General features: G+C 39.2%; 1 protein-coding gene across 10 annotated transcripts in view; it reads left to right on the top strand.

Annotated features, from left to right (window-relative positions):
- Positions 1-14,850, top strand: part of LDB2 (LIM domain binding 2) — a 212,288-nt gene that overhangs the window by 192,942 nt on the left and 4,496 nt on the right. For 4 of the 10 annotated variants that reach the window (XM_041480448.1, XM_041480130.1, XM_041480535.1 and 1 more), the window contains 2 exons: positions 7,711-7,834; positions 8,955-9,106. In XM_041480448.1, the coding sequence (XP_041336382.1) occupies positions 7,711-7,834; positions 8,955-9,106 (276 nt within the window). The remainder of the gene's footprint in view (positions 1-7,710; positions 7,835-8,954; positions 9,107-14,850) is intronic. The other 6 variants (XM_041480289.1, XM_041480697.1, XM_041480855.1 and 3 more) reach the window with 3 other exon arrangements.

Raw genomic sequence — 14,850 nt, 5'->3', positions numbered from 1 at the left:
GTCCTACACTGGCATTCAGGGCATAGCATAGGATGAATAAACAATGCTGAGTGCTGAGTATTTGCTGGTGAGTCCAGCATGGAGCTTCAGCAGTTGTGTGTCATCCCACTGTGTCCTCCAGGGCTGGCAACACAAAGAAAAGGAATAGTGAACGCCAGGAGCCTTGTGGCAGGATTGTTTCCTAAATAACCAAGTTATCAATTAAATTAATGACGTTTTGTATGACATGCAGCAGGCAAAACAGCCATATTTTCAAATGTCAGTGTGTGAGAACCATTTAAATATCTATCAGTAGTCCTCAAGGGACTTGTAGATAGGTGCATGAAAGAAATTGTTGTTTTTATGTGCATACCTCTCTACTGCCAAATTATTCCTGGCTTAGTATTTTACCTCTTATCTAGTTAAGATAGGAATCTCTTTAAAACAAGGGGCTCAGTATTTTGTAAAATATACGTATATCTCTCTCATTGTACAAATAATAAGCTGTAGATGCAAATGATCACTAATATTGCAAGTGTTAATCTGGAACTTCTAATTCCTAGCTTCTTAGGTGATTGCAAGTACAAATGTTTCTTAACTCAGCATGGTGTCACAAAACATGGAACCTTCTCCTGTGCTGAGTGGTGGCTATTAAGTATATCCTAGACCCTGTAAATCTCAGGTTATGGAATTTGTCCCAGAATCTGCTTTTGCTTTGGTATTGTGCTGCAGAAACTCATCCTGTATTTTTTAAAGCTAACACAAAATATCCATTCCATATGCTTTTGGAGATGTACTTAAAATATGAGCCAAGTTCAACCTGATGCAGTGCTGTCTTGCTGAGCCCTGAGCTAGTCTAAAACAATTTCTTTCAGGGGTGTGATCCCATTTATCTCAATGAGATTTTTAAGTCAAAGCCTAAAGAAAGTATTTTTAATAACAGTTTCAAAACCTTTTCATTACTATTTGTTTAAATCAAATGCATTTAATTTAGAAGTAAACACAGTAAGCATGCCTATACCATAATTCTAAGCAGTTTCCCACCACCTTGTAGATTCCAAAATTTCTTTTGTTTCCTACCTATGTAGCAAACCCAAGGACTTCAGTCTGTTTATACACAGCCACTTAAAAAAAATCTTTGGCACAGAAGGAATTGGAAATATGGAGAGAAGAACAGTAGTCACAGTAAACAAACCAGGGATTATTCTGTGGTATTGGACTACTTAAGCTATTGAGGTTAAGAGCTGGCTTTTCATTCTGTCTCAAAGATCATCTAAGGTTTCACTAAAATAAATGACCCTGTGCTGACTGGATTTTGAATATTCAGGTTAAAATAACTGGGTTTATAATTTAAATTGAAGCAGTTACTGTATTTGCTGCTTGCTACACTAACTACTGTCAAAATTGAACATTTATTTATTCCATGTATGTCATTACATGGGATGTACAATGAGCATTTATTAGTTCCACATCTCAGCAGGAGTGCACAGTGGCTCTTCAAAAAGGGAAAGCAGGTAGTAAGAATAGTAAGCTGAGTGATGGGAATCTCAAAGCCCCTTCTTTTGGCTTAAAGTTTATCTTGCAGGGAAGGACCATGGATATAGCTGATCCATGTACTGAAATGTACTGATGGAAGAGACTTGTATTTGACTTGACATATTGGGCAAGAGCTTAAAACAAAGCCAAAGCATTCCCCCCCTAGAAAACAAGTATGTAAAAAACCTAATTTCTTTCAGTTCATAAAAACCCCAAAACATTTCTCATTTATATCTCCATGTTTTTTAATGGAAAACAAAGATGATTTTTAAGATGAAAATGTTCTGTATTCACATGTGATCCTTAAAAAACACATGCTATTTTGAGCAGTGAATTGCAAGCCGGCCAGTGAAAGAAGCAGCAATATGTTCCTAGGAAATTTTCATTCCTCCCTCTGTTCTGCAGGGGAATGAAACTTACATTAATTCTGAAAAACAAGCATGAGCAGAGAAATTTAAAATCGGCTATAAGCTTTCTCTGATTCTAACTCCAAAAATGAACTGTATTGAGGACTGCAGCAGTGCTTTCCTGTTTCAGTGCCATGCTGCTGGGGGTCCAGGGCGCTCATACAGGATTTTAAACCACTCCAAAAAGTCAAACTTCCAGGTATAGCTCTTTTACAGGGCCTGGAAAAACATCCATAATGTGTCCCCTTCCTCACTGTAGGTGTATCGGTAACATATTGTGGACATCTGGAAATGTGTACCTGTGGATGGGCATAAAACAGTGGATGTGGATGTGCAGAGACATTTCAGTTCTTTTCAGAAATCCTGCCCCTCTAAAGAAATGGGATCTTTTCCAGGGAAATGCACTGGGGCCAGAATTTCTCTAGCAGCATGAACTAGAGTTGTTTTCCTGGAGGACACAGAGGGTGTGCAGAGGGAAGGCTGCATTTCAGCAGAGAAATAAAATGTTGTTTTGTTTAGATTTGTTGGTTAATAACTCAGAGTCTTTGTGGAGGATAAAAAATGAGCTCTAAAAGAAAGTGCTGAACCTCTTCAAGGCTGCGCATTGTATTCCAGGTATACCTTCACTGTCAACATCCTACCAGAATATTAGCCAATGATTAATACTCCCATTCAAATGGGGGTTTTGTCACTTTTAGGAAGGGTTGTAAATCAACATGTGCTCTGAATATGCAACAGTTCCTATAATTTTCAAGTGATTAATGCAGGCATTTGACCAGGAGAAGTTTCAAGCATCAAAGGGTTAAAATTACATTTCAGTAGAACTTCAGGAAACACTCTCATTGCTGCCTGGTTCCTTGCTGGCTCATTCAGAAAAACTGATGTTACATTATACATTAACATTTTTAAGTGTCATCTACATGAAAAATTTTAGCTATTTCCATTTTTTAAGTTGTAGTTAGTGAAACTTTTATGTATTCAGACAAAATAGGCAGCCATAGGAAGATAGTTAAAACTTGCTTGTTTTGGTAGACCATGGGAGTTGTTGGCCACCTGGCTTATTGACCAGATATGTTTCCTGATTTAAAGAAACTGGCTGGGTGATTATGTAGTGTCACCAGCTAAATACGGCAAGACTCGAGGCTCACCGATTTCTCTTTAAAATGCAAAAAGCGCTGAAGAGCCGAAGGGCTGCCGCTCCTTTGTGCTGCCGGCGCGGAGCCTCTTGGCTGGGGCAGCTCTGCCACCTGCAGCTCAGCGCCGGCAGGACCGCACGGCAGCCTTCCCCTCCGCAGCCCAAAAACCCTCCTGGAGGCAGGGGCCTTCCTGGAGAGGGTAATCGCTAATTAAATTGGAAATAGAATGCGTTAGCTTACGGTATGCAAAAGGTAAAAGAGAGCTTTCACATCGGTGTTTGTTGCTAATATTCACTGCTTCCAGAAAGAGCATCTGTTCTCGGAGTGGAATAAAAAGCCAGCATGAGAACAAAAATCGTGAGGCTAAAGCTATTCTTGGTGTGACTGGACTGATCTCAGAGCTGAATATGATCCCTTACTGATGAAGGCCAGTTTGGGCTCTGCTGATAACTGAGGTATTACAGGAAATTATGTGTGGATCCATATTCTCAGAACCCTTTAACACCGTCTGCAGTGCCACCACTATCTCCTCTTATAACTCCCTTCTCGAAAAACACTGGTTTTTGAAACCTATAAGTGCTAGTCTTCTCCTCCAAAAAAAAATCATTTAAAAAATCAAATTCTTCCTGATGTGTTTTACTAACACCCAAAAAAAAAAAAAAACAACCCCCAGACATGCTTCGTGCTTTATTATGTTCCCTATTTTCACTTCCCTGAGCCCCAAGGGTATAGCACTACCATTTTATCAAGCTGGATCTAAGCCCTCTAACTGATGAATTGTCCATAGGATCCATATGGAACTCTAGGAGAGTCACTGCCAGTATCTATAGTACCAAACCACGTGCATGGGTCCAGTGTGTACTGCTCACCCACAAACACAGGCTGCTCATGCCAGTGATCTCTCAGGGTGAAGCACTGTGCTCATCCCTAGAGCTGGCTCCACCTCACAGCTCTGACAGTGAAACAGCAATGGTTCTGAGTAATGGTCAGACATCAGCACAGTGAGCTCAGATAAGATGGCTAGAAACTAATTCCAATAATATTGGGTTGCTTAAACATAATGTGGAGTTCTTTCAGTGGGTTTTAGTAGTGCAGAGGGAAAGTGCATAATCTATTATGATACACATTTTTCCAAATACATTTTAAAAGCTAAAACAAACATAATTTTTTCTTTGAACTTTAGGCTTTTTTCAACTGCACACACAATTAAGACATATTCTAGTGCCTGAAACATCCACAAGGAGCTTTGTGTCCTTCTGGGACAGCAAGAGCGATCTGGTGGACCAGATCCAGCATCATCTAGGGCATTTCAGCTGGCACTAGACACCTGTGCACAGGCATATGGATCCCAACTCTAGTGTTGCCTAAGTGTGGAACTCAGAAATATCTCTCTTGTCAAGCATTGCCATTAAAGGTTCTGTATTCCTAGGAATGTAGAAATTATTTCTGTAATCATACATCGTCACTGCACTAAGTTCTTGAAGTCTTTAGGCTATTTTCTTGGGTGACTGATTTCAAGCTGTGAAGAAACTGCTTGTAGAAGAGATTGGTTTTGTTGGTGTTCCAAATATTATTAATATAGTACTATAGTAAATACTTGTACATTTTGGTATTATCCCGTGCTTGAAAAAATCTTAAAATGGATGTTGTGAAGAAATCTCACAGAGGGAGACTAGATGATCTCTGGGGAATTGACAGTTTAAGCCTCAGGCTTCTATAAGCCAATGAATGCAGGAGAATAAAACATTTCATTAGCTTTGTTTTAAGAACTCACTCTGTCAACCCAGCCTGCCAGTTACCTGCTCACCATTGTTAAAAGACAGCAGGTGGTTTTGGCCAATCAAGCTTTTAAATACATGTTGTCCCCACAATTTTAAACTGGTTTTTTTTGAAAAGAAAACCAAGTTACTGATTGTCGATGACAAGTTCCTTGGACTTAAGATAATTGGAGCACAATCATTTCTTCTTTCAAGGATTTGGGTTTGAGTTACTTTAGATTTCAAGTAGGTCTCCAAGGTCACCAAAAAAGACTTTGAGATTTGATATCAATCATTTTTAATCCGGTTCATTTTACACTTATGCCAAATTCACATGAGCTAGATACATTTAAAACTATAGAGTTCAATGCCCTGCTATTACTCAGGTATCCAAAGCTGACCTTACAACTTTCAGACTTTGGAGGAAGAAAATGGTTGTGAATTCCCCAAAAACCAGAAGAATTCATGTGAGTGGCTACAGCTCGCAGGTACTCAGAAGATGAGATTTCCCATGTCCTACAGTAGGGCCCTCAATGTCCATATGTTTTTCTGTATGCAGGTGAGATCAGTCAAGCATATTGGGTCTGTATTCCATTTTAATCTTGTGTGTGAAGTGAAAGAGATTATATACAGGATTAGCAGTCAAAATATCCACAGGCAGCGGGGACAGCATAGTTTTCAGTGCACATTATGGTTAGAGCACAATAGCAAACATCTTTGCCAAGATGATAAAGAAGAAACATTCTGTTTGTTGCCAGTAATAAATATCTAGGGAAGAGTAAGTATATAATGAATAAAGTGTCCTTAAGGAAATGTTGGAAGAACCTACATATATATTTAGCTATTTTTAGTCCCAGCAGCAGTAGAGCTGTGTGAGTCTAGCACTCTGCCCAGGGTAACTAGTTTGTTCAGAATTATCACAAGTATCTTTTTCATGCTTGCTGCTGTCAGCTCATAATGAGAAAATTTAGCCAGCCACGCCAGAAACCCAGACTTCTGAGAGTCAAAACAATGGTGTCCATTACGATCACAAATCTCTTTCTCACTCACATACACACACACAAAACCTGAGCAAGCGCCTGCAGGTTTCAGAATAAATTGAATATCAACTCAAAATACAACACCTTTTTCACAGCATAAACTGGATCCTGCATATATTTTAGGACTTGATGATCTTAATTTTTGTTGAATATTGAACTAGATGAAAATCCAAACCCAGAGTGCACTATGTGATAGCAGCTTTCTCTCTATTGGATTATCTTGCAGATATTTATTTACAAAAAATGTATAAAAAGTGTGTAAGAAAAATGTCAGTGAGGCAACTGCAGATTCAATTTCTGCAGATGGAAAAAAATAATTTCTCATACTCAAGCTCTTCATTCTCCCTGCTGCTTTATGTTATCTGTGTTTTAACTGCTGTTAATGAAAGGCTCATCAAACAGCAGTGCCAATACACAGTAATATTTAAATGCTGAATTAGTCTCAGTCTTCATGGCAGCTCCCTTTCAACTATTTTCCCTGCATACTTTGCATCTCCATTTCTATGAATGAGAGAAGGGTACATGTTTGCAGAATGGAGCAAGTGTTGCTCAGCTCTGCAGCCCAGAGAGAAGAATTTGTCTCCTGTCTCATATATTTGTAAAAAACAGAGGGAAAACGTCTCCTGCTGAAGCAAATCCTGGATACTCCTTCAGCAAAACTTCCTAAAATTAAGTAAATAATTCAAAACAAGACTTCACTTAAGTTACTCCTATCTTCAGTTGCCATTCTAACTTCCAATAATTTGATCAACTTTTTGCCCTGCTTCTGTTGGTAAAAAAAGCCAAACCTGCCCCTGCTTCTAAATGCAGTTCTGCTTTGAAAAGTGACTAAAAGCGGCGTGCAGGCTCCATGCTTATTCCGTGCCAGCTATTTCCTTATCATATGTGCTCAGTTTGCAAGTAAGGAACCATCTCCTCCTGTGTGCCAGCCCTACAGATTTCAGGTAGCACCTGTAGGTCAGCCTGGAGTTTTTCTCCTCGTTTAGGATGCCTAAAAAACAAGGCTCTGTCAAACAAGAGTAAGCCCTCAGTTACAAGTGTGCAATTTGTAGCCTTCTGTGGTTTTGAGTGAGGTTTAAATGACTGGAAATGATTCTGTGGTTATAAACAGGACAGACCAGAAAGCAACATAGTGCTCTTTCTGCTGGATCTGCTGTGCTAACAGGAGTGGAAAGCAGTGAACAATATTTAATTATTAAGTGAACAGTAGAAAATATATAAGACTTAAAAATATATAAGATTTTTTAAAATATGTTTGAAACTCCATATTTTCAGAAATCTGTATCCTATATATTCAGCATCCAAGCAGACAAGAAAAATAAAATGCTTCTCTTTTTTTCTCATATGGGTCATTGATATGATAAGAGGAGAGTGTATAGTCCTCGTATAACAAAAAAAGCCCAAAATTACCTGGATTATTTTGCATGCAATATCAAAATAAAAGATAATTTATAAGTTCTCATTGTGGTGTGCAGCAGGTCAGAAGAACACATTTTGCTGTATGGGAATGCTAATCCACTATGGGCATTTTATTAGATATTAACCTTTGCAGTTTTGGCAATGAAGCATGAACATTTTCTAGTCTTCTGAAATCTCTGTAGCCTGGAAGACTAGAGTTGAAGTTTATCTGATATATCCATAAATTACCTAGGATAATAAATAGTAATAAAAAGTTTTCCCAATTCAGAGTTTTGATTTTGCAATCCAAGTGCAGATTAAACTGAACTGTATAAGGCATTCTCCATTAGCAAGAGTAAAAAAAATCCAAAAATGTAATTTCCAGCTATGTAAATACTGATCAATGGAGGCTTTGCTTGGATGAAATTGTTCTATTCTGTTTTTTTTTTTCTTCTAGTTGTGTGTTATACTGGAGCCAATGCAGGAACTGATGTCAAGACATAAAACTTACAATCTAAGTCCTCGAGACTGCTTGAAGACATGCTTATTTCAAAAATGGCAGAGAATGGTGGCCCCACCAGGTATGTTTTACTTCCAAAATTCCACTTCTTTTATAGTAAAATTAATGGAGAAGCAACGGGAAAGCTTACTTAGAAAGGAAAGTAATAAAAATTAACAATGCTCCCAAAGCAAGCCTGAAAATTATTCTGATATTTTATGATTTCAGTCTGACAGAACTGATTTATAGATGTGCACACTGAGATGGCTTCACTATGACTAGGATATAATTTAGTACAAAAATATGTGTAGATGGAATGCAAAATGCCTACTGGCTCCATTAGAATTCATGGTTTGTGTAATCCTGCTTCCTGCTGTGACTCTGAAATTACAGCTACAATTCATAATTAATTGTCTTTGAGACTAATATTAAGTTATTTACAGGCCTGGACCTAATCTCCTTCCTCTTACACTTCAAAATAATAATTCTCTCTTTTTTCAGATTATAAAGATTTTTATATCTTAGAGTGTTCACATGGGTGCCCAGGCCAAATTTTGAGAATAATTGCCCTTCTCTGCTTTGCCAGTTTAAGCAAAGCTGTGCAATTGTCCTGATTCAGTCTGAGTTTTGCAGGCTTGCAGGGCAATGCCATTTGGCACACTTCATGGGTTCTCCTGGGAGCAGCAGTTTTAAAGGTGAAGCCCACAGAGGATCAGAAGGAGCTCAAAGGGGGGTTGCTTGTTGCTTGCTGCATGGATGGCAGCAGTAGGGTAGAAAGCTCCTTTAGTCTTTGTTTCTGGCTGGGTCACTGGAGGCTGTACCCTCCATCACAGTAAGACTTGCATTTTCATTTAGCATCTTGTTTCTTGCCGTGTGACCTTCAGCAAGTTCCACAGGCACTTTGACCATAATGATCATTATCATGATACTCCCATCAGTAAAAGGCTTTTGAATACCTTTATTGACAATGCAGGGAAAATAAGCTTTGTTAATCCATCAGAAAAAACTGAAAGCAGATTCCATTGGTTTGGGTCCAAATATCATTCTACAGTTTGTATGTTAAATCTAACACAACTGCTATTATTAAACTTAGTAATGTAAAACTAATTGGAAAAGTATTTCAGCACCACTTCTTATGGATCATTTTAGTTCTTGCTTTACAATATCTGCCATTTGCTTTCCTTCTTATCATTTTATTGCAGCAGAACCCACAAGACAACCAACAACCAAACGGAGAAAAAGGAAAAACTCTACCAGCAGCACTTCCAACAGTAGTGCTGGGAACAACGCAAATAGTACCAACAGCAAGAAAAAGTCAGCTGCTGCAAACCTGAGTCTATCAAGTCAGGTACCTGTAAGTCTCACTTTCCTTTTAGGCCTGAATCACTTATGGTGCTTTAATTCTTTCCATACATTGTAAAGAAGGTGCATTCTTGAGCCAAAACTATCACATGCAAAAGGCAATCTTGCACAGTGTGCTGTGGAAGCTGGGGAATTAGTGGAGAGGTGTGAAGGAGCTGTTCTGCAGTGCAGCTTTAATGCAGGACCCTCAAACAGAAGTGTCCTGAGGATCAGATGTGATTTTTTTAAAGGCCTGGGCCAGTTCCCCTTTTTGTCAGGGGGAGTCCCTTCACTAGTGGTGAGACTCAGATTAGGCCTTGTGGTTTTAGACAGAGCAGGAGCCTTGCAGACTTCACCTGCCAGGTGCTAAGCAAGGATGTGTCCGAGTGGTGCAGGAGAGCTGTACCTGAGCTCTGTGTTAGTACCTTACCTTTGATTGGTGCCAGGTTCAGATGCTGAACAGGAACAGGTTATGATTTAACTTACCTGCAGGGCTTATCTCTTTGTCCAATCACTCCACTTGCAGAGGGTAGATCCCCTGGAAGGTGGAACTCAGCTTATCCACCCTACTAGCTGTAACGCTTGACATCCCAATTGTATAGGGAGACACCAAGTCATTTCCAGAGTAACAACTGTATCAGCACTGCAATAATGTCACATTTACTGCCTTAGTCACAAAATAGGGGTATTCAGACCCCAAATTGTGACAGAGTGTGCCTTAGTCAATAAGGAGATAGCTTATGCATTTTAAAGCTTGGAAAATTAATTTGATATTATAGGAACCATAAAGTCATATCCTGGGAATAACATGCAGGTATTTTTATTGGATTTCTGATCAGCAGACAGGAAGGGGTAGGTCTCCTCTGAAACCTGACAAAGACTATAGGTGTTTTGCTAGCACAAAGCAGACACTTCCTAGGAAGCTTGACTATCCAGATTTAAAAAAGAGGAGTAGACTAACACCAATGAAATGAAATGAAGATTTTTGTTTAGGAACTGATTTAGCAATCCACTAGTTTACAGCTTTGGGCTTCAGTACATTAAACTCATATTTCCTCCTTGTCATATTAAAATTGGCTCGCATCCCCAGAGTCAGATTCTTTCCCTAATATAGGCATCTCTGTGTTTTCCTGGCAGCACAAAGCAGTCAGAAGGCTGACTACCTGATCTGGTGGCAGGCACCACTCTACCCCACTGATGGTATCTGCCATAAAAACCTTTGAATCAATATTCAACCATATTTAAGAAAAAACTGCAATGAAGTGCAAAACCAAGCAACCAGCTAGTTCCCTGCTGTCTCCAGCTTTAAAAGACAGTAGAGATTTTCTGTCAGCTACACCCTGCTCAGAGTTCAGCAGGACCAGAATGTGACCCCCTGCCTCTCTTCAGCCTGCTTCTCCCTGGAGAAATGACTTTTGTGGCATTCAGTGGTAGCCATGTGTACTTGAATGTTTGAATGTGATTGAGCCTTCTGATAGTTACCTGTCACTCCCACTGACACTGAAAGTGACTTCAGGTGCTGAAGGCTACTCCTGACAGATGAAGCAGTCAAGGCTGCTCTTCTGATGGAGATGATAGTTGAGCATGTGAGACATATTGGTGAAGTTTATTGTGGTATGAGGGATGGATTTTTAGCCTTCTTTTACTTTCAGGATGTTGCATACTCAATATTTTTCAATATTCTTTGCTTTCTGTACCAGAGTAGCAAAATGGTCCAAACTCTTTTGTATGGAGGATCAGGTTCCATTTTTAGGACACTTTTCCTTTCCATCTGCAAAGGGGAAAATGCTTAGCTGTTCAATTTGACATACTAACAGCTCTTCCCATCTTCCCCACAGCAAAGATAGCAAACCAGATGGAATTGATGGTTTGGCCACCCTGTAGAGTAGACAACTCAAAATAATTTTAGCAGGAGGATATTTCGGTGTAAAACTATTCAACGCTTTTCAGTTTAATAAAGAGATGTAATCCCACGCTTCTTCAAAAAATTATGCATTCTTTGAAGTGGACCTTGTTGCCATTGCTTTCTGAAGATAGCTGCAGGTAGCAGTAACTTTCTTTCTGTTTCTTTCCCATAACTGTACCTTAAAGTGTATCACTTAGTAGTTAATGTTTAGTTTCCCTTACATGCAATAGAAGACAAGAGATCTTTGAACACAATTTGGCAGTTTTCAGTTCACTAAAATATTCATTTGGCTGTACAGCTTTCTGTGAATGGGACTTTCCTGCTCAGTAGAAAAAAACCCCACCCTACTGAAATCATTCACTTTCAGTGTTAAAAGCATTTCCCCTCTCTTTATTAGAGAAGAGGAATGAAATCACTGCATCTTCTATCCAGATGACTCAAATAACCAGAGCTAGTTACAGTTCCATTTTTCTCATCCTCCTCTCTGGAGAAGCCCACAATGAGCTCATATCTATATCAAACCTGGATTAATATGAAGTCCTGTATTCCTGTATTTCTCTTTTTCTCCAATGATTTCTTCCCTGCCAGCAAAGTCAGTCTCTCCATCATAATCACATCCAATTTCCTGTCTCTTTTATGCTTCTGTGTTGTTTCAACTTTGATATTAAATTAATCCTGATTAAACAGTGTTTTCTTAGCCTCTATTCTATGTGATGTTTCTTGGTTTAGGACATTAGTAATTATTCTGTTTTGCTCCTACATTAATGCTGCATGCAGTCTGGCAAATGTGTGAACTTACCACACACCTCATCCCCATTTCTCACTCACACCATTAACTTCTGTTTCTTTAATGAGGTCTTCATGCCTAGAGAGGTAAATATCCCATGTTCAGGGTAGTGTCCAGATAACAAAAGCACCATCAGCTACGGCAAATCTTGCAACTTCAGACTTTTGTCATTTTCCCCACAGCCCTTTCCAGCTCTTCACATAAATACATTGGGCAAGCCTTGATTAATGAGGGAATGTTACATGTCAGATAGAGGTTCTTCTACTAGTAGAAGGAGAAGGAGAAGGTTGTGCCATTTCCTACACCTGCATTATTTTCTGATCCGTTGTCCAGGCAGGGACAGTGCAGACAGTACAGAGCCAAGCTCAGAGAGCGAAATGATGTGATTGTGTTTCCATGTGTGGGTCAGGTTGGCACTGCATCCTGAAGTTGTTGAAGCCTAATCAGTCAGTGTAATTTGTGCTCCTTGTGTTGCCCTAAATTTATTCGCATTTCCAGAGTGCTGACACATTCTGATACATCTCTAATGACAATCCATAAAAGCATCTGAAGGGTCTCTGCTATTGGGTGGGTATCTTCCCTTTCATCAGCAATTTGAAAATGTTCACTCTCGGTCCATCCTCTTATCTCTTACTATTGTTTATACTTTCTCAACTGTGGTAAACAAAATACAGATTTTTGTCCTTTTGACAGTCACTTGCACTCTATTGTACTCATTTTCTCTTATGAGGGTGGGATGAACAGTGTTTTCTGTGGTTCTGTTGATTCTCAGGCTACTGATTGCAGACCTTCAGGAGCCCTTCAGGATCTCTTGTCAACATGACTCTTCTGGCCCAAGTCCCTTGTTTAATACCTTTTCTATGTAATACATATTTCCTACATATTTCCTACATTCTTAACACAAATGCAGTTAGCCAATGTGCCATGATTGCACCACACAGCTCATTCTTAGCTTGGCCCATTGCTTGTCCAGTGATGCTTGTGAGCCCAAATCCTGTAGGTGCTGAGGCAACACAGTGTAGTGTGGTGCTAAAGTCAGCACAAATACAGAACGTTTTTCTTACCAGAAGTTTTCTTTTCTCAGGCTCTCATGGGTGCAGGCTCAGTACTGCCAGTGCTCCCCATAGGTGCATTGACTGGTTTTAGTGCATAAAGGAAACAGACAGGACAGGGACCCAGAAACTGTAGTCCTCTCGGCTGCCTTAGTCTCAGCAGGTGCCAATAATTTATACTTGGATCTATTCATATTCTCAGTCACATTTGATCTTTGGAAGGCTCATTGGGCAGAAAGTGGAGTTACCAATTTCCTCTAGACAAAGAGCAAATATGGGCAAGAGTCCTTCTGCAAGATTCACAGAAAACCTGCCTTTCTGATGTTAGCCTTCCTATCATTTTAAAGAAATTAGTTGCCTAATTTGGGTTTGTCATTGCCTTACCTCTTACACAGTACTAATAATTTCCTCCAGTATTTGAAGCTAGCTGCAATATTTTCCCAAATCTTTGCTCAGTTTTCAAGCCTTCTCACTGACTAAAATCATATTCCTTAACATTTTTCATATTCTTCTGTTTCAAATAAAACTTTTCTTGAAAGCCCTGTACTGTAGAGCAGTGATTTGTATACTGTTATCTGTGCATTACAGGTATGAGCAAGGTGATCAGAAGGGGTCCATACAGCTATTTTCACTTAAATATCACTCTCTGTTAAGTTTAATTTTAAAAAGGCACATTGATCAATTTTCATACATTTGAAACTTGATAGCAATCCACAACTCTCACAAACTCTAAGAACCATTGCTCTATGCTGCTCCCAGTCATCCCCACAGAAATTAATAGGTGGATTTTGTTTTCGTTTAATAATGAAGATCCCATTGAGTGTAATGCTGTAACCATAAACCCAGTGAAATATCATGTGTTGGAAAGAATAAAGCATCACTACATGACACTGAGTAAATGAAACATTCTTTGTTATATCCAGAGTCTAAAGTGGAACCTCCTTGCACTCTTTAAGCAAGTTACATACCTCAATATATACAAACCTCAAATTCTTTTGTAGTTCCCTGTAAGCTTACAAACCAAATCCATAAATAAACCTGCTAATGTGGAAGGGAGCAATACAGTCTCTTATGTGTTTCAGAAACAGGGTAGATTTAGGTGGTTTGTAATGGATGTTTTAGAACCAGAGCTACAGTTCCAGGGCCAGAGATTAGTGTCAGAAATTATAACATGTCTCAAAACCATGCAAATCAGAGTCTAAGATTTAGTAGTAAAGAGATGAGAGAGAATAACTTTGTTTCCAGTTTTTGTGCTTTAGGAAAAACATTCCAAACAAGAACAGAATGTCAAGTTAACAGTGAGAATTATGATGAGATGTGAAAGATTTTTCTCTAGAAAGTGTTTACTCTGAAACCTAATTAAAAAGTCAGTTCTGTTTCTAAAGATCATTTCAATACCAGTCAGTCTGATGTTTTTCTCATGGAAGCCGTGACTATTATGGGTGTGGACAGCAGTGGGGCTCTCAGTCTTTAATAATTTTTGTGCCAAGGAGCTAAAAAGTCAATTATTAAAATAATTACCACTAACACAATTCCATAAGAAGGAAAGCAGGAGGAGGAACCCTTCTTCTTTTGACTTAGCACTTAGAGGTATGCCAGCTGCTAAAACTAGTGCAACTTTCAGTCCTTGGAGGATGAGATGTGCTTGAATTATATACTTGAGAGTGCCTAGCATTTTTAATTACCTTAGACTTGTGAAGCACTGTTTGTCTACTTCTGGGGGCTGTGACAACAGAGCTACAAACTGATCACTGTAACACACCGAGCGAGGCTACGTACTAACAGCAGCAAAGATGGAAGGCTCGGAGATGGGGAATTTTACATGGCCCAACTTCTACCTCCATACTTCACTAGGACATTGTTTAGACATAGGATGATCCCAAATTAAAAAATTTAGTCACTTAACTGGGCAGGGCAGAGCTAAATTTTGAGGCTTGGTATAAAAAAGATGAACTCTAGAAATTACTAGTCTGTTAAATAGAAGTGCTTGCATTTGAGTGTTGCGTGATCTC

The sequence above is a fragment of the Pyrgilauda ruficollis genome, unplaced genomic scaffold, assembly GCF_017590135.1.
Source record: "Pyrgilauda ruficollis isolate IOZ18807 unplaced genomic scaffold, ASM1759013v1 scaffold1, whole genome shotgun sequence".
Classification (NCBI taxonomy): Eukaryota; Metazoa; Chordata; class Aves; order Passeriformes; family Passeridae; genus Pyrgilauda; species Pyrgilauda ruficollis.
Note: the sequence above shows the minus strand (reverse complement) of the source record. Positions and strands in the feature narration are given on the sequence as shown.